Here is a 23,558-nt window from a genome sequence, read left to right as displayed (position 1 = left end):
ATCTTTTCATCATGCCTCTATATTTTGAATAACTTTTCTCTTGACTCCTGCCACTCTTTACACAACTCTCACAATACAATGACATTTCCCCTCTGATTGAGTTTACTGCTATTAGTGAGTTTTGATGATTACTACCCACCTGTCACTGCAGACTAACTTTGTTTGATGTATTTACCTGTAGAGAAGATTCATTGAGATGATCAACTCCAATCTGCTTGATGTCCACCTTTATATTTCTACTCTATGGCTACCAAATGCAACTTATAAAAAACACATTTGTATGACATTTACTTCATTCCACTTGTTTTTATAAATGTGGAAGGTTTGAAATGCTTCATATTGTCTCTACTGTGATGTAATATGATACCTTCGTGGTACAGGTCAGACTTTGTATTTCTGTTTCATAATGGAGTGAATTTGAAGGTAGTGCTTTTGTCAGCTTGTGTATCCTATCTATTTCTTTTCTTACTTTGGATTAGAAATAAACAGTCAAAACATTAATACGACTTGGACTTGGACTTCAGATTCTCAAGTATATCAGAATGACACTTGGACTAACTCCTTCAGAATATTAGCCAATATCCAACGGAAAAATATCAGGAGAGTTTGTCAAGATGTGGTGAAGGTAATTCTTTAATTGCAAAGCCCCATTTCATCTGGATTTGATACAGACACACCAAAACATGGATAAAAATCTGCACCGTCTCAAATAATTCTTTATTTCCAACTTTAAAAATCCACTGCTCAAAAACTACTAAAGATATCTGGCTATCTTTTTCCCTCCTATTATGTAATACATATTTACAGGTATCTGTGCAGTTTGCAGGCCTCAGGCAGCCTAATTTGGCTGAACCTGGTCATTTAAATTTTTTAATTTTGTTGCCAAAAGAGCGTGCTAATGAAGGCTTGAATCTTACATAAATACATCTCATCAGTCACCTTTTAATCTAAAGTGAACTTTTTTACTGATGTAAAGGCTGCTGTGTAAGAAAATGCAGCAGTGAAAACTGTTGGTTATGGCGAGACACCACAAGTGAATAATTCAGACTGTTCTTGCCACGCAGAAGTTTGTTATCTTCCATTTCTGGCTGTTGTCTCTGACAAACAGACAAGAATCCTGACCAAGTCCATATCTGTCCCTACAAGTAAAATGATAGCACCTCATCATGTCGACGTGGCATTTGTGAACTACGAAATTTGTTCAGTACTTCAGGCAAAAGTTGCAACTCTGACCTGCCATTTTCAGGTCATGGTCACTTGGATCCAGCTTTCACCGTGAAAAAAAACATCACATGAGCTGATCTGAGAAACTAGAGTTTCTGCAGTAAGCACATTTTCTTTTCAGCTCTTCTTCTCCACAGAGTCCTTGCTGCTCTCTGTTTTATGGTTCAGCATTTTAAACACTTTTGCAGGCTTGAACTTTCCTTTTGACTTCTTCGGCTCTTTCGGTCCCTCCTTGAGGTCTGAGAAGACAGATCGTAATTAACAGCAGTAAGTAAAGAAAAAAGAAAAAGATTTTCTGAGCGGTAACTTTGTGAAATTAAGCTAAATTCACACCTTTGTTCCTGACCGTGCCTTCCCAGAGTAGGTCCTCCTCTCTTTCCCTAAAGAGAAAAAAATAAAGCGGCACTTTACATTTAAATCTATGAATGTTAAAGCATAAGATACGTTTTGGTTTTTTTTCCTGTGTACCTCTGCCTGTCCTGGTCCAAGCTGCTGACGATCTGGTTCCTCTGTTCAATGATGGCAACCAGCTCGTCCATCAGCTGTTGCTCCCGCCCTCGATCCTCCTGGCTCCAGTCACTTTCTAAATGTGCAGGTGATAGAGTAAAAATCTGCAAAACACTTAACAAAAATCTTAAGTACTGTATGACACTAAAAACACTCACTTCTTCTATAAATTTCTCTGTGCCTTTTGCAAAGTGTTTCTGTGAGTAATTTCCCTGCTCACTAACTATTGTTACTCTCAAACGTGTCATGCGATGTCCTGATACACACAGTAACATACTGACCAGGCTTATTGAGGAGACATCTGAGCTCGTACTCCACATCGGCTTGTCTGTCCTCTAACTTTTGCTGTTTTGTCCTGAGAAAACACACACCACTCGAAAGTCTTGAAACCTTTCTTCTTGGCGCTCAGAGAACTTTTTCAGAATAAACTGCAACTGTCACATATCCAAACATTTGTACTGTCTACTTACAGATAGACCAGTTCTGTATCTTTGCGAGACAGAATATGACGCTCATGCATAAGGGCGAACCACTCTGTTAGCATTTGCTCCTCTTCCTTATCTTAAAAAAATAAAAAATAGACAGTTTTCAGAGGGCGTTGTTTGTATTCTTGTAAGCTACATCAAAAGAACAGTGATCCTGTGCCGGTATATAATTTGAACTGGAACTACTGTAGTAGCAAAAGTGAAGTGCACCCTTCTTGCAGACTCTGAGCGTCTTCTCAAGTTCGATTCCTCGTTGTTCCAGTGTCTCCAGTTGTGTATGCAGTTCTCTCATCTGCACCTGCAGCTCTTCCATGGAAACATCCTGTTCGGCCTTCACCTGTCAAGCAACATATATATATATATGTATACATATATGCAGGTCCACAAGGATGCAATAGGCAGACTCCTGCTCAGACTTTTGCTTTTTGGACAACAGTGTGTTTTTTTTTTTAATAAAGTCACTGTACCTTCCTTTTGACGAGGGGGAAACCATGGCCAGGAGCGGGGCCCCGGCCAGATGAGAGGTCCTGAAAAGTCTTTGATTTGGACATTTCAAGTTTTCTGTCGAAAGGATTTTCTCTACGAGCTGTCTGAAAGCCGAAAGACAAAAAAATAAAACACGTGGAAAATTGCACACGAAATCAGAACAAACGATGCAAATAAATCTGGCTTAGAAATCTACGCATAGATTTACAACAAGTAAATGTTCTAATTAGAATTCATCTTTAGTAGTTAGTCATCATACCTTACTTTGACATGATGTAAGCTCGACAGATGCAGAGTTAGACTGGGAGGGCTCAGCTGTGATAGCTGGCACAGAAAGACTTCTGGGTAAAATGTGACTCTGTGCTTCCGTAATAGCCACTGAAGCCACCTGACTACCATCTCCAGATAGTTCACCTGATGCCTTCAACATGTTAGTCATTGCAGTCGCTTCCTTTGCCATTTCAGGTGCTGCATCTCCTCCTCCCTCTTTGAAATGTGGGTGACAGCGTTTATCCGCTGGTTTTACTGCATTCTTCTCAGATTCGACAGACGGATTTTTGGCATTGCCTTTACAGACCACAGCATAAATGTCCCCACTGTTTTCTGAATAAACAGCTGCCTCTGAGGGTTTAATCTGGTTGGCAGACTCAGGTTTAGCAGCCTCCCCCTGAGTGTCCTCAACCTCCTCCTCTTCAAATGGATTGGGAGGAGGCGTTCTGAGCCAGTTCCCTGCCCCCCGCACGTTAGAGACAGTTTTGGACCGAGGGAGAGGTACAGGAGCTGGAGCTGGAGGCAGCTGCGTCCAGGGTCCAGGATGCACGATATTCATCCATGGATGATTGGTTACCACTTTAGGGCTCGTGCTGGTTAGAGTGGCACCATGAGGAGAGAGAAAAAATAATGTCAGTGTTTTCTGCAGACTTTAAGTCATTATTGTTTTTAACTACTGTTTTCACTTCTTTATACTGTTGACTGTACTGACAGCAGCTGGCCAGCGTGGCTCATTTATGTTACTCTTGATGTGGTTATTAAGGCCATTAGAATATTTAGACTTTCTATTCTAACATGAAAATTGTGCATATGTATTTTATAAGAATGTTTTAGCTATTTCCAAGATATGATCAATTAATTAAGCTGGGAAGTTTACTTAGTCTGATCAATAAATCATTAAGAGATGGTTGATAATAGTCGTGTAAAAGGGGGGATTATAGATATCAGGACAGAACGAAACAATCACCTGCTCCTTACTTGCTCTACAAATGAGGTAAATACAATTTCAGATGAAATCTCCAGAACGTCAGCTGGTGCGACAGTGTGTGAACAATTCTTTTGGAATATTCTGTTTCTGTGTCGAATATTGCGTGCTGGAGAGTCTGCTGACCTGCGTGTTTCTTTCCACTCACGTCTCACTATTGTAGATACAATCAGATAGATGCAGCACTGATATCAATATATCACAGAGCCTCATCTGCGATTTTCATCATGTTGTAAAAGAAAACAAAGACATTTCCGCTGCCTAAATTCTGCATCACGTGCAGCCTCCTGCCCATCATACACAGACACTCTCCAGCACCTTATATTTAAATGTACCCTTATATTTCCCGACGTGAGAGCAGAAAATGTCCTGCTGTGAAATACCCGTGTGAACAGTAGCAGTAACTGTTTCCTCATTCTCCCGAATATCCCCTTGTGTTCATCTATGAAAACAGCTGACTAAAAGGTGTCCAGGTCCGGTGGCTGTAAAACAAGCCCAAATCGTCAGCCCTGCCCCACCGTGCCTGAACATTGGCATGAGTTGATTGTGCTGATATGCTGTGTTTGGTTTTAACCAAACTTGGGGCTGTGCGTTATGACCAAACATCTCTGCTTTGGTCTCATCTTTTCTAAGGACATTGTTTACATTGTTTTACAACGAGCAGATACATAAAACCTTAGAACTGAAAGAGGGCGTACTTTCTTTTTCACACGATGGTATGCAATATTCAAGAGAAATACAGAGAGGAGTGGAAAGCTTGTGCCAAAGAGAAACTGCTGTTGCACACTTACACATGAGTAGATCCAGCTGGAGATTTGCTTTGGCTGTCTGAAATACATGCAAAGAGAAAGAGGGAGGAATGCAAACGTATCTTCTTTAATTTTCCACATTCTGTCATAACTGATAATAAGGCATCGCATTATTAGTATAGAATAATGATATCCTACAAAACAGCAACAGTAAAACAATACTGTTTACCTTCAGCAGGGGAGTCGCTCATTGTTTGGGCAGTTTTGGCTCTGGGTGCAGGAACAGGGACTGCAGAAGAGTTCAAGCTTCGTCTGGGTGCTGGAACGGGACGAGTACTTCCTTCTGCTACTCTTGCACAGGGTGAGGAGAGCTCGGAGACTTTTGCTGCGTTCTGCTGTACTTTGATGTCAGCCACAATGGGTGCAAGTCTCTTGTTTTCAGCTTCCTCGACAGTCCTCTCTTTAACACTGGGCTGCGGACAACAAGAGGTTCCGACAGCTGAGTCTTTCGCCTCTCTGCTTCCCTCCTGCTTTTCTATCCCATCCGTCTGTGATGCTTTACCAACCAGTCTGTCCTGTGACTCTGTCGTCTGCGTGTAATGAGGCAGGGCTATGATAGCCACTCCATCCAAAGAGTGAAAAGCTGCCTGAACCTCCCACTTGGGACGATTATCAGTAGATCTAATTTGGTGAGTGATGTCACGACAGGCGGTTTTACTGTCTGTTACGTGGTAAGTGCATATCAAGGAGCCAGTATCACTTCCCTGTGTGTAAGATCCTGGTAAAAGAGTGCAGAGGCACACTTTGCACCTGAAAGGCAAAGATGAAATGTGCTGCTGTAAAAGCATTAACATATTCTAATGTCTACATAGGTCACATACACTATAATCCAAATGTATTACAAAGTATTAAATTATTAATTAAAAACAAAAAAAGGATGTCTACTCTCTAGTTTTAATGCTGAGAAGGTTGCCTCACATATAACCATGACTATGTCAAATATGACCAGCGGTCGCTTGAGACACATTAGAAACGCATTCTTCCACGTGAAGTGCACTGGATCTGACCCAGACAAAGAGGCTATCTGGTTGCACCCAGACATAAACAGAGGCACCAAAAAAACAAGCGTCTCGTACCTGAAGCAGCTACGATGATAAGCCTTTCCATCGACCAGACGTCTCTGTATGAGGTGGACAGGCTTGAAGCACAGACTACACACGGTGCGTGTCATTGTGTAACTGAAACGATCTTCTTTGCTGGTTTCCAAATCAGTCAAGCTCTGAAAGGAGAAGAGCAACCAGCCACTCAGGTCATCAACATACCGGCCAAGATGATTGAGTGAGATAAAAAATATGTTTAAAAAAAGGCAGTGTTACCTGTCGGCGTGCCTGACCATAAGGAGTTTTGTTACTCTTTGTGATGCTGTTTAAGACAACAACGTGCGAAGACCGCGATCTGGAGGCTGCTGCTGCAAAGTCAAGGGAAGACATGCTCATAGAGTTCGGTCTGACATATGAAAGCACAATGCTGTTTGAACATTTCATTCACACGATGTGAAAGCGTAAATATATACAACAGCACATCAGAAATGCTATAAACTGTGCAGGTGGGAAAAGGGGCCAGAACTTTAAGATCATTTTTAGATTTCAATGATATGATCCAACTGTATGGACTTACATCGGTCATTGTAAGTTTGTGAAACCTTTGGAATTGTCCATTGTTGTAATAACTTAAGAAAAAAAAAGAAAGATGGGTAAGCCAGAAGGATGATGGGAAATTATTAGTTTAAACGATCATTTTTATGTTGTAGAAAGAAAATCTGTATTCCGGCCTAAGAACATTAGTCCACCTGTAAAGCATGGTGGTGGCAGTACCATGGTTTGGTTTCTGTTCTTTGCTGCATCTGATGGCTTGCTAAGATCAATGGAATCATGAATTTTGAACTATATATATAACTATATTCGCAAAATGTTTGTTTAGGGCAAGGTAGCTGCTGCAGTTGACACATTGCATCTTTAAATCAAAATAAAAGGGACAGTTTGGAATGACCAAAGTCCTGACTTTTGATCCAACGGAACAGAAATGTTGCAGAAGGAGCTCATGTGAGGAAACCCAACAAAATCTGAGAGTCTGAATCGACTAAAATTCCTCAAAGGTAACGTGCAGAAGTAATCAACGGGAAATGTTTGGCTCCATTTTTTGCTGCAGTAGGAGCTCACACCAAATACTGGAAGGATCAAATACTTTGAGATTGGATCATTTTCTTCAAAAAATAGTCGGTCAACAACAAACAATGTAACATTTTGTCTTTTTCTTTCCTAATCTATTCTGTGGGGGGAAAACCTCAACATATCTCAACCATCAACCACCCTGATAAAGTGCCTCATTACAGTAAATCTCTGCTCGTTGTATTGGTGCAACAGTCTATGAATGAAGTATTCGACTCAAGATAAATAAACAGAAGGCAACAGACGCTATCATCAACCCACCACAGGACTTCCTGCTGAAGAAGTAGTAGTACTGAGAAAGATAGCTGATGATGCTTAGATGATCGGGCACCTTGGTGGAGACCATGTCCTTTGGATCCAGCAATGCAGGGATCCCCAGTTTTGTTTCTGCAACCTCATATGCCTACAGACCCAAAAAGTCGAAGAGAGAACGAAGAGAGATGATTTCTAACTTTGATTTATGGTGGTAATCAATATACAGTCTGTCAAACACAGTGTGGAGGGAGAAATGTCTGCCTTCTGGCTCGCCACTCACCAGCTTGTTATTTTCATAAACATTATCTTTGGAGAGGGAATTGAAATCTCTGGAGCAGAATGAAGAAAATGGAGAAGATTGTTAACTGGCGAATAAAAGACACAGTCTCAAAGAAAACAGCAGCCTTTTTCCTTTTTGTAAATTATGGTTTATCGAAGAGAAATAAAGCACTGAACATGCAAAATGGATAGAAAACAATGACATGAGACGGTTTGGGCTCAGTGGTGGTATGTAACAGGTAAAAACAAACCAGCTGATCCCATTAAACTGGACAAGAAAAGGTTAAGGAGAAAGAGACAGAGACAGATTAAGACCGCGACAGCAGATTAGTCCCAGGCAGAGCGTGCAGGTTCTCCTCTGCTCAGATTATACAGAATGTCCATCTAAACAGGCCCCAGTCAAGAGAACAACTGAATATCCGGCCAGGATCTCCATAACAGATAAAGACAAGCATATTGTTTTCTCAGTTAAAGGTGTCCAAAGTATTGCGCAGAAAAAACACACACTAAGGAAACAGTGCAACTCGTCTTTCTATATCCGGCTAAGGATATCTTCATAACTTTACGATTGATCTACTTACATCAAGTCAGGTCGGTGTTTGTGGATGATGGCACAAAATGCAAGTCCATCTTTGAATGAAGTCGACGTGTTCTTTATATCCACACCGGGGTAATTGGCGCATGTGACTCGGCACCAGTCCCATAGAGCCTTCGGTGATGCCATCTCTTGCGCGGGATTTGTCGTGTAGCACGAGTGAGCATGGCACTCTATGAGTTAGATGTCAAATAAGGACGGGCAGGGTTTGGTTTCGTGGGGAGACCAGGAAATGATAAGCATCCTCCACCGCTGCGGCAAAGTCTGTGCACAATACCTGCGGCCACAACAGCGCATCGACTTGATGAGGCAGCAGGAAAGGAGTTCTGTTGATCTTCTGTAGTGTTTCTTTGTCGAATAAAAAAATTAAATGTCCCCGGTGGGCATATACAGCGACTTTGCACTGTTTTTAAGCCTCAACTGAAGTTTCACACGGCTCCTCTCACACACGGCGGTCCAGTGTCAGTCTTTCAACCACAAACTACCAAACTACCAAGTAGTAGTAGTGAACACGGTGACGCGAACTACTGTCCTAACATGTCCAATACTACAAAAACTTCTGGACTATTTCAAGAAAGCGAATTTAAACAAAATCCCGTTACTTGCTGTGCTCCTCCTTATTGTGCTCCACAATAAGTGAAATGACCAATAGCTGCCACTAGAGGGAGACGCAGAGCCGCTACCTCTATAATTAGGAAGGGGAGGTTTCTTGTTACAAGTTTATTTCTCTGGTGCAAACATGACACGTGTTTTCCAGTTTCTAACTCACAATTAAATACATACGTTTCTTTATCAAAACGGAGATGCTTTGTCGTTTTTGTAAACTCGCCACTGGCTCGTCTCAAGCCATTAACCAACAATTTTCATTTCCATCAGTGAAAGGATTTATTTATTCATTTTAAATATGTAGTTTTGCTGGCAAATACGGTTGGTATGTTATTTCTAATAACTGGAAACTGAAATGCAAAATGATTTGGTTGTCACGAGTATATTACACAATTGTTTTATAAGTACTTCCGGTTAAACAACTTACAAAAAAAAAAACTAATGTCGTTAAATTAGTCAGAAAAGATATTGCGATGCAATCTTTATATAGATAAACAACTAAAGTAAGTATTTATTTTAAATGAAGTTTTATAATGAGTCAGTTTCCACACTTGACGATGCTTAAAAACATTATAGACATGTCTTTCCTAGAATGGAAATATCCATTCATGCGAACGCATCATAATCTCACTCGTGGCTAAGATTCTAACTTGTAGTTTGCGTTTATATGGCTAAAAGGAACAAAGTGATGCTGCTAAACGCTGTAACAGCTGTGGAGAGAACGTTCATTTCATAGATATGTATTGCATGCTGTGACCTGCTATTCATTTCAGTAAATGTGTGCATATTAAAAACGTTTACGAATCTAATAAAAAAAATATTGTTATCACCGTGTTTACGAGGATTGTATATCACTATAATCCACAATGTTTTTGCAAATCTCTGTGTTCCCTCCACGCACTCAAGCTCTACGTCGCTTCTGTCTGGCTACGTCCGTGTGTCCCTCGCGAGACCGAAGGTCCACATAAATCTCGTAGCAATGGCTGCGCCGCCCGACACGGAGAGTTTGGAGTCTCATATCAGTAAGTGTTTTAATCTTATTTCACCGCGTTAGTATTGTCTGAAGACCCCGACAATGACAAATTATTATCTGTGAGACGCAGATGAAATGCCATCTCATTACAGCTTCACGTGCCCCTGAGAGGGGGACTCATACCCTGCCGTCTCACCAAGGATGCTAACCTAGCTCAGGAGCTCTGCCTGCCAGCTGTCAACACAGCCAGACGTAACTTTAGCTTTACGGCCCCTTTGCCCAATCAGTTTGTGGGTGATAAGATCACGGGGTAACCGTTTTTAGTCCTATAGGCTTCATTGTGGTTTGTCAACCCTGTGACCCCTTAAGAAAGATCGAGAAGAGACAGAAGAACTACCGACAACAGCAAGCTAGCTATCGTGACACTCTGTTAGCACCTGCCCTTTATATTTGTCTTCTGGGTGATATGCTCAGCCACGGACTTGGTCAATCTTGAAATTGTCTTCGTGACCTGTCTTACTTGCCGACTTAATCAATTTTGGTTTATTATTATTGTATAGTAAATGCATTTCTGCTGTTTTGTGGCTGTTTGTCTAAAACAGAAACCTCTAAGATAATCTAGGTTGCCAGTTTATTAGCTACTCCTTTCCAAAATCAAATACCATTACAGAAATGTCAAAAAGACATACGAACATCCTAATGAAGGGATGTGTTGGACTATATTGATTTGTACAGCATTCTGGCAGTTGTGTTACATGCATTGATGTCAAAAAGACAAGACTGTATTAGTTTCATGAAGGTGAACAAGTGGGAGTTGAGTGTGGAAACAAGTGAGCATCAACACTAGGAAAACATGACCCTCAATACCACAACATTAATGTAACCAAATGCAGATACATAGTCCAACATTAGAATAGCAGTCACTTCTGTTGTTTGACATCCCTTATGCTAACATTTCAGACAGAGCCACAAATCCGCTTAATAGGGACACGGACTGGAGCAGCATCCATGCTTTCTGTGACCAGCTCAACAATGATTTGGAAGGGTAAGAGCAGGCTCCAATAACAGTCTTGTTCGTTAGCTGATTCAAGTTTAGTAACCTTGTAGATTCCAAAAGCAGAAATGGTTGTTTTTCCATAACCAAGGAGGGCTGTTTTCCATGTTTTCACCACTGCTGACTATGAGGGCAAATAATTACTTGTAGCTATTTATCAGATTTTTAAAACTGAATACAAATTATTCTTCAAGTGGAAATTCTTAAGTCTTAAAAATGTGTTGCAGACCTCAGCTGGCCACCAGGCTTCTGGCCCACAAGATCCAGTCCCCACAGGAGTGGGAGGCCATGCAGGCACTACTGGTGAGCTCAGAACCGAACCAGGGTCTGTCATGCAGAATTCGCTGGCTTTACCGAGCAAACTTGTCTGGAACACCGTATTGCAGTTTTTGAGATTTGTGCACTCTGTTTTACCACAAGGTTCTGGAGACGTGTATGAAAAACTGTGGGAAAAGGTTTCACAGCGAAGTGGGGAAGTTCCGTTTTCTCAACGAACTTATCAAAGTGGTTTCTCCAAAGGTAAGACTTTTCAGAGTCTTTATATGTGTATCCACCTTTTCCTCAGGCATTAGAAGGAAAAACACAAAAAAAAGGTTTACTTGTTGGGTGTAAATAACAACTGGCGTTTTGTACTCGCTCTCCTGCACAGTACTTAGGCTCACGGTCTCCTGAGCCTGTAAAACAAAAGGTTTTCGAGTTGATCTACAGCTGGACTTTGGGGTTACCTGATGAGGCCAAGATTTCAGATGCTTATCAAATGCTTAAGAAACAAGGTAAGGGGCCATAAAGCCTAAAGATGATTGAAGATTATAGTGACACCAGGTACTGCTGCCCAAAAAAGTATTTTATATCAGTAAAGAAATTAGTAACCAATAATAAGAGCCATTTCATGTGTTTTCTTGTTCATACTCTGTGCCTCTAACTTAGGTATTATTAAACAAGACCCAGAGCTGCCACCTGACAAACTGCTGAACCTTCCTCCACCCAGACCTAAGAATGCCATCTTTGAGGATGAGGAAAAGTCAAAAGTAAGGGCTTTTCTATGGTGAAGCACCACCTGTTCACTCATTTTTCACCACTTGAACTCTGGCTTTTTGCTCTGTCAGATGCTGTCTCGCCTGTTGAATAGTTCACACCCTGACGACCTGAAAGCCGCGAACAAACTCATCAAGGAGATGGTCCAAGAGGTGAATTCTCTCTGAGCTCCTCCCTGCTCCTTTTACTGACTACATTTTGGTTGTTATAAATGAACTCCTGAGACTTTTCGTTAGTGCTCAGTCATAACATCATCACCACCTGCCTGATACGGAGTAGCTCCCCCTTTTTCTATCAACAAAGCTGTGGCCAATCAAAATACACACGTGTTTGTGTGAATTTTGGCAAATTTGTCTCCTGCATGTGTTCATGTGTATGTGTTCTTATTTTTCAGGACCAGAGGCGAGCAGAGAAGGTGTCGAAGCGGGTAAACGCCATTCAGGAGGTGAAGGAGAGTGTGTCTTTGCTGACTCAGCTTCTGCAGGACTACGACAGCAGTGCTGCTGATCAGAGCAATGCTGAGCTGATACAGGTGAAATGAACGTCCGATGCTTTCAGCCACTCGGTTGTTGTGTCAGGTCTGTTTAGAGTACACAACTGTAACCCGATCGCAGGCATTTGACGGGTGTGTGTGTGTGTGTGTGTGTGTGTGTGTGTGTGTGTGGTCAGGACCTGTACCAGCGCTGTGAGAAGATGAGGCCGACGCTGTTTCGGCTGGCAAGTGACACAGAAGACAACGACGAAGCTCTGGGTGAGCTGTATGTATGACTGAAGATGGGGGCCAGAGGCAGTATGGGCAATAAAATGTTATAGTCCCTTTTAATTTTTTCAGCTACATGAAATGCTTGTTTCTTTTTTAACAACATATTTGCTATTGTCTGAGTACCTGTTTGAATGCTTTGTCTGTAATTTTGGTTTAAAGTTTTTCAGTTTGCTTAATGTCTTGAAATGTGACGTCTGTAACCCAGAAACGAAGAATGCATTTATTGCAAAAAAAGAGGTTATTTTGTTTAATTTGATTTTTTATTACTAAGTTTACGAGGTCTATTTAAATGCACCATGAGGTCTCACAGTCGTTAATATGCAAAGGCACTGTGAGGGGTCAACGGATCCTAAAAAAGCACTGTATAAATTACATCCAATTACCATTTGACTGCAGTTTTTCTGAGAAAGGGGCTTGAGAGGGGATTGTAATCCACTCACTACCACCCACACTGCACCCCTTATTAATCGCAAGGAAGTGTATCTCCAGTATTCCTTTTTCCATCATTTTCCTTAATCTGAGCAATTCAAGCCTCTTTTGCAGTCTGGTCCACCAGCAGTCTTCTTTTTTATTTTCATTATTTTTTTTACACTCGCTCTGTTTTGAATTGCATAAAAATGAAGGAGCACTTTCCTGCGTCTCCCCACAGCCGAGATCCTCCAGGCCAACGACAGCCTGACCACCGTCATCAACCTTTACAAACAGCAGGTGAAGGGGGAGGTTATAAACGGAAACAACACGTTAAGCACACAGAAACCAGGCGGTGAGTTGCACAGCGATTCCTTTGAAGATTAGATTTGGAATGTAGCCGTTTGGGTAGTGAAGACTAAACTTCTACGTGTGAGCAGTTTGGTTTGAGCTGTTTTGAATCCATTTCCTCACAGGTGGAGGGACGGCACTGCTAGATTTGTCGGGATTGGACACCTCGCCCCAGTCGCCCCCCTCCTTCCCTGAGTTTCCCACTCCAACAGACAGCCTGAATGCGCCCTCGCAGGAGATGGGGATTAGTCTCCTTGATGACGAGCTTATGTCACTCGGTAACATCATGTCATGAAATTTGAGCTAGATTTGTGAAGCGCTGCTACTCGTGCAAAACGGAGGTGTTTTCTGACACTGTACAGGTTTAAAACGGAGAGAAAGAAAACTAATCTTTGTGCATCGTGCAGGTTTAAGCGAAGGAACACACACTTCAAACCCACCCTCACACCCAGAGGACTCCACAGCGTGGGATTCCTTCCAGGTGAGGAACAGGGACAGGTTTTGCTGGACGGTGATGTTCAGATGCACCCGATTAGTTCATGGTAATGGTCACCAGGGACATACAGACACATTGACAGTCTCATTTTCTTCCAGTCTTCTGACAGCATAGATGCAGACATCCCAGCAGCCCCCAGCCTCCTCCTGAGTCCTGACCCTCCTTCCCACTCTCAGCCCCTTTCGCCTGGCTTCACCCCAGGGAACTCAGCCCTGGATGAGCTGGACCTGCTGGGAAAGACGCTGCTACAACAGTCCCTGCCTCCAGAGGGCCTGCAAGTCAAATGGTATTAGAAAATGCTTGCATACATTAACTTAATTGCTAATCTATGGGAAATGGCCTGGTCCCAATACTGTCAGCTTTGCTTTAACCTGCTCACTGTGCTTTATTACTCCTATTTAATATTCACTTTTCAACGTTGTTGGTAATTTATCTAACGTTGATTTGATAAAATCAGTTTTTTTTCTCCTTTAAGGGACAAGCAGCAGTCAAAACCAACTTTGAGAGACCTTCAAAGCAAGTCGGGAGCTAATATTCCCCCAAATCCCATCCTAGCATTTACCTCTGATCATCCTGCTCCTCCTCCCAGCTCTCAGCCCAACCTCAGAGCCACGCTGCTGGAGAAGTCTCCGGCTCACACAGAGACTCCTCCTGCACAAGTTACCCTGACTGATGTTTTTGTACCGCTAGAATCCATTAAGCCCAGTAAGTAATCCCAGATCACTCGATGGCTTTTTTTTCTTCTGCCTACCTCGAAATCAAGTGGTACAAATTTCTGAGGAAATAAATACGTGTAGTTTTGGGTCAGATTTATCTTCCTTTTCTGCAGTTGTTGTGTTCAACTTCAGTTGGATAAACCTCTGAAACGTCTCGTCTCTCCTGCTCCAGGTAGTCTGTTACCTGTGACCGTTTTCGACGGAAACAGTCTGCGGGTTCTCTTTCACTTTGCTCGGGACTCGCCTCCGTCTCGGCCGGATGTGCTGGTGGTGATCATCTCCATGCTGTCCTCGGCCCCCGTCCCCGTCACCAATATAAACTTCCAGACTACCGCTCCAAAGGTTAGCAGTATAAAAAGCTTCAAAGCCTTTGTCCCCTATTAGATAGAGTAAATGCGCTCCACTGCAGCTGACCTGTCTTGGTAAAGAATGTTCGTCTCTCTTGTATAAACTGTAGTCTGTGGCAGTGAAGCTTCAGCCTCCGTCAGGAACAGAACTCCCAGCTTTCAACCCCATTCTCCCTCCTGCTGCCGTCACACAGATCCTGCTTGTAGCAAACCCAAACAAGGTAGGCTGAGATGTCCAGTTATCTAGAGGCAAAAGAAACCATTAAACTGGCTTTTGTGTCTGAAAATCGCCTGGCAGGCTTAATTTTTGTTAAGTTGAACCATTTCTCTGTGTGTGTTTCAGGAGAAAGTTCAGCTGCAGTACAGATTAACCTTCAACATGGGCGAGCAGGAGCACAACGAAAGCGGGAGCGTAGAACAGCTTCCTCCTCCGGAGAAGTGGGGGAACCTATAGCATCGAAACACGAACACAACCTGACAGACTTTCTGCTTTCAGACTCCGCCTCCCCTCCCCCAACTGTCCAGCTCAACACTCCTTGGATCACGTTTTCCTTTGCAGTCACGCTTTCTTCGATCGGTATGGTTTTCTAGGGATTATCATTATACTCTAGCTCAGTGCGTGTAAGCTTTGCTTTAAATTAGTCCCACGTGTCTAGGTCGAGTCTGCTGTACGTTGCTGCATTCAAACCAGCCTGCAACCGGAGCCCTGGAACTTGTTGCAGTTCGGTCATCTCATGTTTAACATAGTGCTAAAAGGGAAACAAACCGCAACAAATGTGAGCATATTTGCGCATTTGCTGCTCCAGTCCTTTGTTGCACTTTGGGCGGTTAGAATCGTTATCAGTTGTTTACATTCACCTCAGCATGCTCCATGAATACAGGACAGAATGCTTGCAGAAGTCTCCGGTTAACAAAGTTTGCAGAACCTTAATCAACTCTCCGTGTTGTGTTTATTTAGTGATTACTTGCTTTTCTCACAATGACTGAGTCACTTTTGATTGCACAGAGAATGATGATTTTAATGATACTGTTTTCCTGTCATTCCCCTCAATCTTGTGTAAAGAACAAAGTTTTCTTTAACATCAGAGCTGTGTATTCTGCCATATGTGCCTATTTTACATTATTTAAAGTTTAGTGCTTCTGAATGGATTTATTTTTCTCATCTGTTACGTGTTAGTCATATTAGGACTGTTTATCTGGGCTATAGATCTTAATATTTATTATTATATTCATCTTTATGACAATTTTGATTCTATTCTTTAACTTTGAGTTTTAAGTTGATATCAATGAGTGTATTAATTGAAACCGAATATCACAAAGTAAGTATATGCAAACCGAGCTGCACTCGGGTGCTCCGAGCGCGGCGTCCGTTTCAAACTCGACTCTACAATCTGCGATGCATGTCAGCGGTGCTGAACACTTCCCCCTCACAGGCTCTCAACCACATTCCACCGCACTAATTTCCGGTAAGACTGCTTTGTAAATGCCACTGATGGGCAGATCAGTTCTGTATATTTGACCTGTGCGGTGTGCAAAAAGCCTCACACTGATCCAATATTCCAAATGGGAAATAAAGTTGTTTTTTTTCCTTGGTGATCCAAAGGAATATTATTTCACGTTGAAGATGAAAACAAAGATCCACCTCTGTGAAAGGAGTGTTTCAACAAGACACGAGTACACCGAACAGCTTTATTAAATGTGAAAAACAAACGGTACAAAGGGACTTACTGTTAGCTAGGAAATCTCAATCACAGCTCCAAAGACTGGACCAAACTGGCGATCAACCTAATAAGTTCACTTAAAACGGGTCTCAGATTCGTTAGTAAATGCAAACAAAAGCCCATTTACGTGCATGCGATCTGGCATGGATACACAGGTCTGTAACGCCTAAATAATGCAGCCAAAGTGAGGCTCAAGGAAAAAAAAAAACTAACTTCACGAGACATCTATTTCATACTAATTCTTACGATACATCAGGATCTCTTCAAAATTTCCAAAAAGGATTTTTTTTCAGTCACAAAAATAAAGTTACATCTGAAATTGAAACAAGCCTACATACAATGATTCACTTCAGCACCTACCTTTAACACACCTGGGAACACCAGATATTTGGGACAAACTAAGTTAACTTAATGCAACCAATCCCCTTTTAAACTAAAGAATGCTAATTAGTCAGACTGATGCTGTGGAAGTTGAGCTCTAAACAATGGTGCCACTCATAAGAATTATTAACTGGAATGTATGAATCAGAAAGATGTTGCAAAAATCAACATATCTGACTGATTTTGAGACTTTAGCCCTGTCTGTGTGACAGAGTGCAGATTGTGTTGTGCTCATTTTCTGCCTGATAGAGAGGGTGATGGTGAAGGGGCGAACTGGAATGGTGTGTGTCCCATCAGGCCCATCATGGGCTGTGGTGGGTTGAACTGCTGGGCCATCAAAGGCTGTGGGCCCGATGAAGGAGGTGGAGCCTGCCCCACCCCGCCTGACCCCGAGCCGCCTCTGGAGCTGCTGTACTGGCTGCTGCTGCTGTTATTCTGGTACTGCTCATGGGAGTTGGAGTTGGAGTTGGAGCTGGAGCTGGACCTGGACCCGGACCCATAGCTGCGTCCTCCATCCCTGCCGCTGCGATCTCTGTAAGAGGAAGAGGAGGAGGCGCGGTCGCCATTCCGACTGTTTCCTGCGCGGCCATCTCGGCCGTAGCTGCTGCTGCCTCGGCTGTCCTTGGAGCTGCCCCCTCCACCCACAGAGCGCATTCTTCTATCACATTCATCCTGGTACATCAGGTTGGGATTGTTAGAACTGGAACCACGGAAACGGGAGCGGCCACCTGGAAATTAATAGAACTGGTTGTTAATGGCACCTTATAAAGTCTAGAGCAAATGAATCCAATTGTATACGTTCCCTCACCTCCCCCCCGTCCTGTGTCAACCAGCTGCAGCAGCTTGGGGTTGATGGCCTGTCGGGCTTCTTCCAGCACCCGGATCAGCTCTCGGGCCTGCCGCAGATTCCCTGGAGTGAAGAAGGTGTAAGCGGTGCCTTTGTTTGTGCTGCGGGCCGTGCGGCCGATACGATGGATGTAATCCTCCGATGAGTTGGGATAGTCATAATTGATGACAAACTTGACATCCTCCACATCTTGACATTGGAGGCAGTACAGATCAAGAGGTGGCATTATTGGATCAGTTACAGGGAGGGAAGAGACAAAATCAGAAGTCAAAACAAAACCAACACCAGGTTGAGAACTGAATGAGTTCATTTACTTCACCTCCAAATGTAAAGTTTTGTTTTTAAAGCTAGGGATATTCAGACCTACAGGACACCCATCATCCTCGAGAAGAATCACTTACCTGTCAACTGATCCAATATAAAAACAACTGGAAAATGACTCAATCAGAATAGTTTTTACACACATACAGAGGTTACATGCAGTCTAAGCTTAAGATGAACTGAATTACGTAAGGGATCAACTACAGTGGTTTGCTGAGTACTTTGGGCAAACATTTAGACAAACTTCAGAGAGATTTAGACAAAGTCACACCAACACTAATGTGATTCTTGTGTAAAAGAGACAAGTTGATGATTAATGGTTTCCGTCTAATCTCAACTAAACAAACTGCAGGTCTGTTTCTCATTACGAGGGCTCAGAAAACACTGCTGATTGGTGGAAAAAATAAAAAATAAATCTTGTTTTGGAAGCATAATGGAGAAGGCTGACGGAGGAGAAAATGGGGAAGAGGGGGGTGAGGGACAGTACTTACCCTGTATCAGAGATTTAGTGATGACATACAGAGTTACTTCTCTGTCCCCCAACCCATCACCAGTCCTGGGAGGTCTGCAGGGGTACGAGGAGAGCGCAGGGGACAAAAGCAGTCCCTTCTCCCCCCTCGCCACTCCTCCACAACACTCCCAAAGCTGGACAGTGTCTGGATAAGAGCTGGACTGTGGACTGGGACGGGGTCCTACTCTAGCCACAACTGTGCCTCTTCATTACTGCCAGGTTTATGCGGTCTCTAGCTGAAGGTGATCGGTGCCTTTCTGGATCCTTTCATGTCAACTTCAAGGATCAAAAGTCCTCCTGAGAATGACTGACTCTGCGATTTCTTAAACGACTGACTGACAGGAACATGTAAGTTCTGATTAAGCAGTGGATCGGGGGGAGTGGTAGATTATCTAATGAGCTTTCATGCCTCCCAGGTCACCTCCATTGGCAGTGGTAGCATAAAGCCCAGCTTTACAAGTTTAGTAACAAGAAACAGACACTAAAGGAGAGGACAGGTGGCTGTATTCTGTGAGAGGGATGTCAGAGTGGGCTCCTGACAGGTTTGGAAGATACTTGACGTGATTTTTTCACAGAAAAATGGCCCAAGTTGTAAAGACAAACAGGAGTGAAACCAGGGCACATGGGTAGAGTTGGAGAGCATGAAAGAGGGGACAAAAAAGGACAAGGATCAGAAATGGTGTAAAGAAAAGAAAATGGTCGGAGAACAAGAGGTATTGAAAGAGAGATGAATGAGAGAAAGAAGGAAACATTTAGGAGGAAAAATAAGCAAAACAGCGGGAGGACCGATGAGAGGAAAGAGAAAGGTGGATCAATTGGTTGAAAAAGGACAGAAAGAAAGGAGTGAAAAGAGGGAAAACTGATCATAGAGAGGTGGTTCCTCCAGGCCAGGACTCCTGCCAGCCAGGACCAGACATGACGTCCGCAGAGAGAGAGGCCGGCCGGCACAGCCAGTGATGGGGGGTGTCGGGGGCTGGCATCAGGGGGCAGTTCAGAGGGGAGTCTCACTTCCTGGCAGTTGTCTCTTTGTCTTCTTGTGACACACCACTGCTTTTCACTTTCACAAAGCTTACGTTTTGTCTATCAAAGTTTGTTGTGTGCAGGACCAATTTAGGTTAAAGCTTTACTGTCCAAAGTCTGTTAAAGGGAATTGAAATGCATCTTCTCAACTTTGTGATCCGTTCAGAATTGGAAAAGAAAAAAGAAAAAAATCTCTAGGTGAGTGTGAGTTAATTTAAAAAGCAAATATTACGGTGCATCACTGTGATGATAGCTGGGCCAAAGGGAGTCCACCCTCCTCCACACCCCCCTCTTCGCCCTCTCACCTGACAGCCGCCCCCAACCCTACGATCAAATTTGGAAGCCCAGCACCATCCTAGGCTTGCCCCACCCCCCCCTCACCCAAATCGCCCAGGTCACCAGTGTCCTGGAAGCGGGGGGGAGGGTTTAGTTAGTGAGCTCTGTTCTAGGTTTTCAGCAGAGAAGGCTGTGTCTGGGACTGATTAATCAGGCTGTTTTCTCTCCCCGAGTCAGCTTTCGATTTGTCATGCCTAGGTCCGGCTGCAGGCTCCCGAGGGCCTGTGTGCGTCTAGTTGCCGGAGGAGAGACTTGGAAACAAACAAACAAAAACAAAATGAAAAGAAAACAAATGAACACAGAGTTAGGTTAAAGGTCGACTGCCATCCTGCAAGGGGCTGCTGTACTAGCAACAGCCCTCACACTGTCACATCAACATTATTCCTATGTTCTTCTTCTGTAGTGTTCAAAAGAGCAAAGTGATTCACAGGGCACCTGTTTCAGATATCACATACTTCTTAGATACACAAGTTATCTGAGAAGCATTATATATTCTCTGAAATAAATGCAAATCCATATGTTTGTAGTTCAATTCTGATCAGTCTACTCAACATTAACATGCAGTGAACAGCCTATACAACACATACTGACCATTATTAATATTTTGTGCCTACCTAATGGTCGCATATACTGTATGTGTTCTGTACTGTGTGTGGTTGTACTGAGGGAGCTATCTGCTTTGCACATGGGCACACGACATACCTAAACCACGCGAGGCCACATCTGTAGCGATGAGGATGGGAGCTTTGCCGCTACGGAACTCTGCGACACCAGACAATCACGGATTAGGAGCAGAAATTCATTTTCCAAAAAACAACATGGCATCAAAAGTAAAACAAAAAAAAGTTGTTTTTTTTTTTTTAAAAACTGTTTAAAAGGTGCTGCTTTTGGTGTAAGAAAAAAAAAAAGAAAAGAAAAGGGGATATTTGTGTCTTTTGTACCCGACAAAACCCAGTCTCTCTCTGGCTGGCTCTTGTCACCATGAATACACATCGCTGGCCACCTAAAGAGAAACCAGCAACCAATCAGATACAATCATAGAATTTAAACAAGTTGGGATCTAAAGCATCACAAAAATGCTCTTTTAACTCTTTTAAAGCACTCCGGTGATAAACCCACCCGTCCCGTCTCATCCTGCGTGTGAGGTCATCGCAGCGTTTCTTGGTCTCAACAAAGATTATGGTCTTGTTTTCTTTTTCAGCCATGATCTCTTCCATCAGCTGCATCAACCTGGTAAAAAAAAGAAAATGGAGTTTTCTTTTATCTATTTTGCAGGACGATTCACTATGTGATCAGTTTGAGCAGGAGCCAAAGAAACGGGAATAACACAAGGAAAATTACCCTCAATCAACTTAGTCAAAATAAAATGCAATAACTGTAACGGGAGATGTTCTGTGTGACCAGTCACTTACTTTTGGTCCTTTTCATTCTCCATACACACATCAACAATCTGAAGGATGTTGTGGTTGGCACTCAGCTCCAGTGCTCCGACATTAATTTGGACGTAATCCTTCAGGAAGTCCTCTGCCAGCTGGCGGACCTCTTTAGGCCAGGTCGCACTCCACATAAGGGTCTGTCTGTCCGGCTGCACGAGGAGCACATAAAGCAAACAATAATGACAGACTATCAAATCACAACTGCTTACAACAGAAACAGGCTAAAACATACCTCAAAAAGCTACAAAAGCAAGATCGTGTTCTTTTCTACAAAATGTAAATAAAGAAATCCTACACAAATAGATAAACAACTGAGTGTTAGCTTTACCCTGATCTGGTCCACAATTTTGCGAATCTGTGGCTCGAAACCCATGTCCAGCATGCGGTCAGCTTCATCCAAAACTAGATTCGTACAGCGCCGCAGGTTGGTCTTTCCTGCCTCGAGAAAGTCAATCAGACGACCTGGAGTGGCAATGCAGATCTCAACCCCTAAATGAGACAAAGTTGTCATGTTTTACTGTGTAATCTTATCCACTTGGTTTCAAGCGGACAAATGTTCTGCTGACATGAACCAAAGAGCCGTAATCCAAACAGTAAAGAGGCTGTTCACCTCTTTCCAAGTCCCGGATCTGAGGTCCCTTTGGAGCACCCCCATACACACAGGTGCTCTTGATGCGGGATGACTTGCCATAGTCACATGCCACCTGCTGGACCTGCTGAGCCAGTTCCCTTGTAGGGGCCAACACCAAGCACTGTAGAAAAATACATTTAAGGTCACAACAATGTCTGTTTAGTGCATCAGACGTGGGAAGGCAGACTGCTCAGTAACATACAATAGGTCCATCTCCGCGCTCCAAGTAGGGCTGATGATTGATGTGCACAATGGCAGGGAGGAGATACTGAAGAAAGAAAAGGAGAAACATTAATAGATGTGGTTACTTTGAGTATTCATCTTTTAGAGGTCAGAGCGTAGAAGATGTGTCTCACCGCTAAGGTCTTCCCAGAGCCAGTCTGAGCGATGCCCACCATGTCTCTCCCACTGAGGGCCAGAGGGAAACCTTGTGCCTGAATGGCTGTGGGCTCCTTGAAATTCTGCTGCTCGAGTACATCCATCACATATTCTGGAAAGACACAGAGAAAGCGTTTGTTTATTTCAGACCCAGGTGACTTTGTTGAATAGTCGAAGCTGCTGTGTTTTGCACATGCACAGAAAGATTTACTGCTTGGGCTTACGGGGAAACTGTGCCTGGTGGAAGGTGGTGACAGGCTTTGGGCAACCCGAACCACGAACGGTGATTTCTTTCTTCCTGCGGTACTCCTCGACATCATACTGACAGCCAAGGGACAACAAACTACTGGATTAACCAGCAACTTCACATAGTTTTCTTTTTTTTTTGTTAGGTTAGGTTTTAGATGACTGGGTACCTGGCTTATTCGCTGCACTTCCGGGTGTTCAGTGTAAAAGTTTTTCTCAAATTTGGGCAGCTCATCCAAGTCCCATCTCTTCTTTCGTAAACGGTCCCCTGGATTCCCAAACTTTTTACCCTGTGGTGCTCCGCCTCTGTTAGATCCGAACCGAGGGCTGCTGCGTCATAAAAAAAAACTAGATTACACAAGCCGCAGCAATATCTATATTATTATAACTGCACAAGAAAACATACGAGTCTATCATAGCAACTCTTCTACCAGCTCGCAAGCCAATTAACTTCCAATTAATTTCCTCACCCTCTGTCACGGCCGCGGTCTCGATCTCTGTCACCGTAAGAACCTCTCATTTTGATGACACACGCTGGCGCTTGATAAATCAGTTATCTAAATATGCAATTTTCAGATTTTGGTTTTCGTTTCTGTGTCTGGCCTTTACTGACAAGCACAGGAGCTATATCCGAAGAGCCCACCAACAAGTGCCAAAGGTAACCTTGACCGTTGACTAAAGGAAGAGTAAAACTCGATTTCTTAAATATTTGCACAAATATTACGAAGAAATGTTGAAACAAAGTGAATCTCGGTTGTGATGAATGTAGTCAACGTACAGTTAAATTTGCTCGAAATTGTATTGCCGTATTTTGCATTGCTATGTTGTTGTTAGCTTAGCTTGGAGCCAGCTAACGGAAGTCAATGTGATTGGCTGGGTACTAAAGGAGTTCCGCCCATATGTAATGATTGACATCTT

The 23,558-nt window shown here is 43.1% G+C and overlaps 3 protein-coding genes across 7 annotated transcripts; 1 reads left to right on the top strand and 2 right to left on the bottom strand.

The window, feature by feature from the left end:
• Window positions 1–615: 615 nt before the first annotated feature.
• LOC140274085 (MICAL-like protein 1) lies at window positions 616–8,984 on the bottom strand. Of its 4 annotated transcripts, XM_072369802.1 has the most exons (16): window positions 8,050–8,984; window positions 7,470–7,518; window positions 7,196–7,337; window positions 6,083–6,174; window positions 5,843–5,985; window positions 5,273–5,516; window positions 4,936–5,179; window positions 4,749–4,785; window positions 2,962–3,565; window positions 2,684–2,806; window positions 2,427–2,553; window positions 2,202–2,292; window positions 2,013–2,086; window positions 1,693–1,807; window positions 1,558–1,604; window positions 616–1,463 (listed from the first exon to the last, which is right to left on the bottom strand). In XM_072369802.1, exons 1-16 carry the CDS (start codon window positions 8,190–8,192, stop codon window positions 1,342–1,344), a joined length of 2,397 nt encoding a protein of 798 aa, XP_072225903.1. In that variant the 5' UTR covers window positions 8,193–8,984; the 3' UTR covers window positions 616–1,341. The 4 variants fall into 4 exon arrangements, with proteins under 4 accessions (XP_072225903.1, XP_072225901.1, XP_072225902.1 ...); XM_072369800.1 differs by having other exon boundaries at window positions 4,936–5,516; window positions 8,050–8,983; XM_072369801.1 differs by having other exon boundaries at window positions 4,936–5,516; window positions 6,083–6,171; window positions 8,050–8,983.
• A 607-nt stretch (window positions 8,985–9,591) lies between these two features.
• LOC140274001 (ADP-ribosylation factor-binding protein GGA1-like) lies at window positions 9,592–16,408 on the top strand. The gene is made up of 17 exons (XM_072369675.1): window positions 9,592–9,691; window positions 10,603–10,687; window positions 10,924–10,999; window positions 11,117–11,215; window positions 11,346–11,469; window positions 11,624–11,724; window positions 11,803–11,883; window positions 12,126–12,263; window positions 12,401–12,482; window positions 13,144–13,257; window positions 13,379–13,531; window positions 13,661–13,734; window positions 13,848–14,035; window positions 14,225–14,454; window positions 14,638–14,807; window positions 14,923–15,033; window positions 15,156–16,408. Exons 1-17 carry the CDS (start codon window positions 9,649–9,651, stop codon window positions 15,264–15,266), a joined length of 1,980 nt encoding a protein of 659 aa, XP_072225776.1. The 5' UTR covers window positions 9,592–9,648; the 3' UTR covers window positions 15,267–16,408.
• Window positions 16,409–16,487: 79 nt separating this feature from the next.
• On the bottom strand, window positions 16,488–23,505 carry LOC140274002 (probable ATP-dependent RNA helicase DDX17). 2 transcript variants are annotated; one of them, XM_072369676.1, is made up of 13 exons: window positions 23,111–23,505; window positions 22,811–22,970; window positions 22,619–22,715; window positions 22,373–22,506; window positions 22,219–22,284; window positions 21,996–22,137; window positions 21,714–21,874; window positions 21,362–21,534; window positions 21,069–21,179; window positions 20,891–20,952; window positions 20,652–20,711; window positions 17,723–17,950; window positions 16,488–17,642 (listed from the first exon to the last, which is right to left on the bottom strand). In XM_072369676.1, exons 1-13 carry the CDS (start codon window positions 23,158–23,160, stop codon window positions 17,146–17,148), a joined length of 1,941 nt encoding a protein of 646 aa, XP_072225777.1. In that variant the 5' UTR covers window positions 23,161–23,505; the 3' UTR covers window positions 16,488–17,145. The 2 variants fall into 2 exon arrangements, with proteins under 2 accessions (XP_072225777.1, XP_072225778.1); XM_072369677.1 differs by having other exon boundaries at window positions 22,811–22,967.
• Between the last annotated feature and the right edge of the window lie 53 nt (window positions 23,506–23,558).

The sequence above is a fragment of the Leuresthes tenuis genome, unplaced genomic scaffold (genome assembly GCF_036924035.1).
Source record: "Leuresthes tenuis unplaced genomic scaffold, fLeuTen1.0.hap1 SCAF_17, whole genome shotgun sequence".
Taxonomy (NCBI): domain Eukaryota; kingdom Metazoa; phylum Chordata; class Actinopteri; order Atheriniformes; family Atherinopsidae; genus Leuresthes; species Leuresthes tenuis.
Note: the sequence above shows the minus strand (reverse complement) of the source record. Positions and strands in the feature narration are given on the sequence as shown.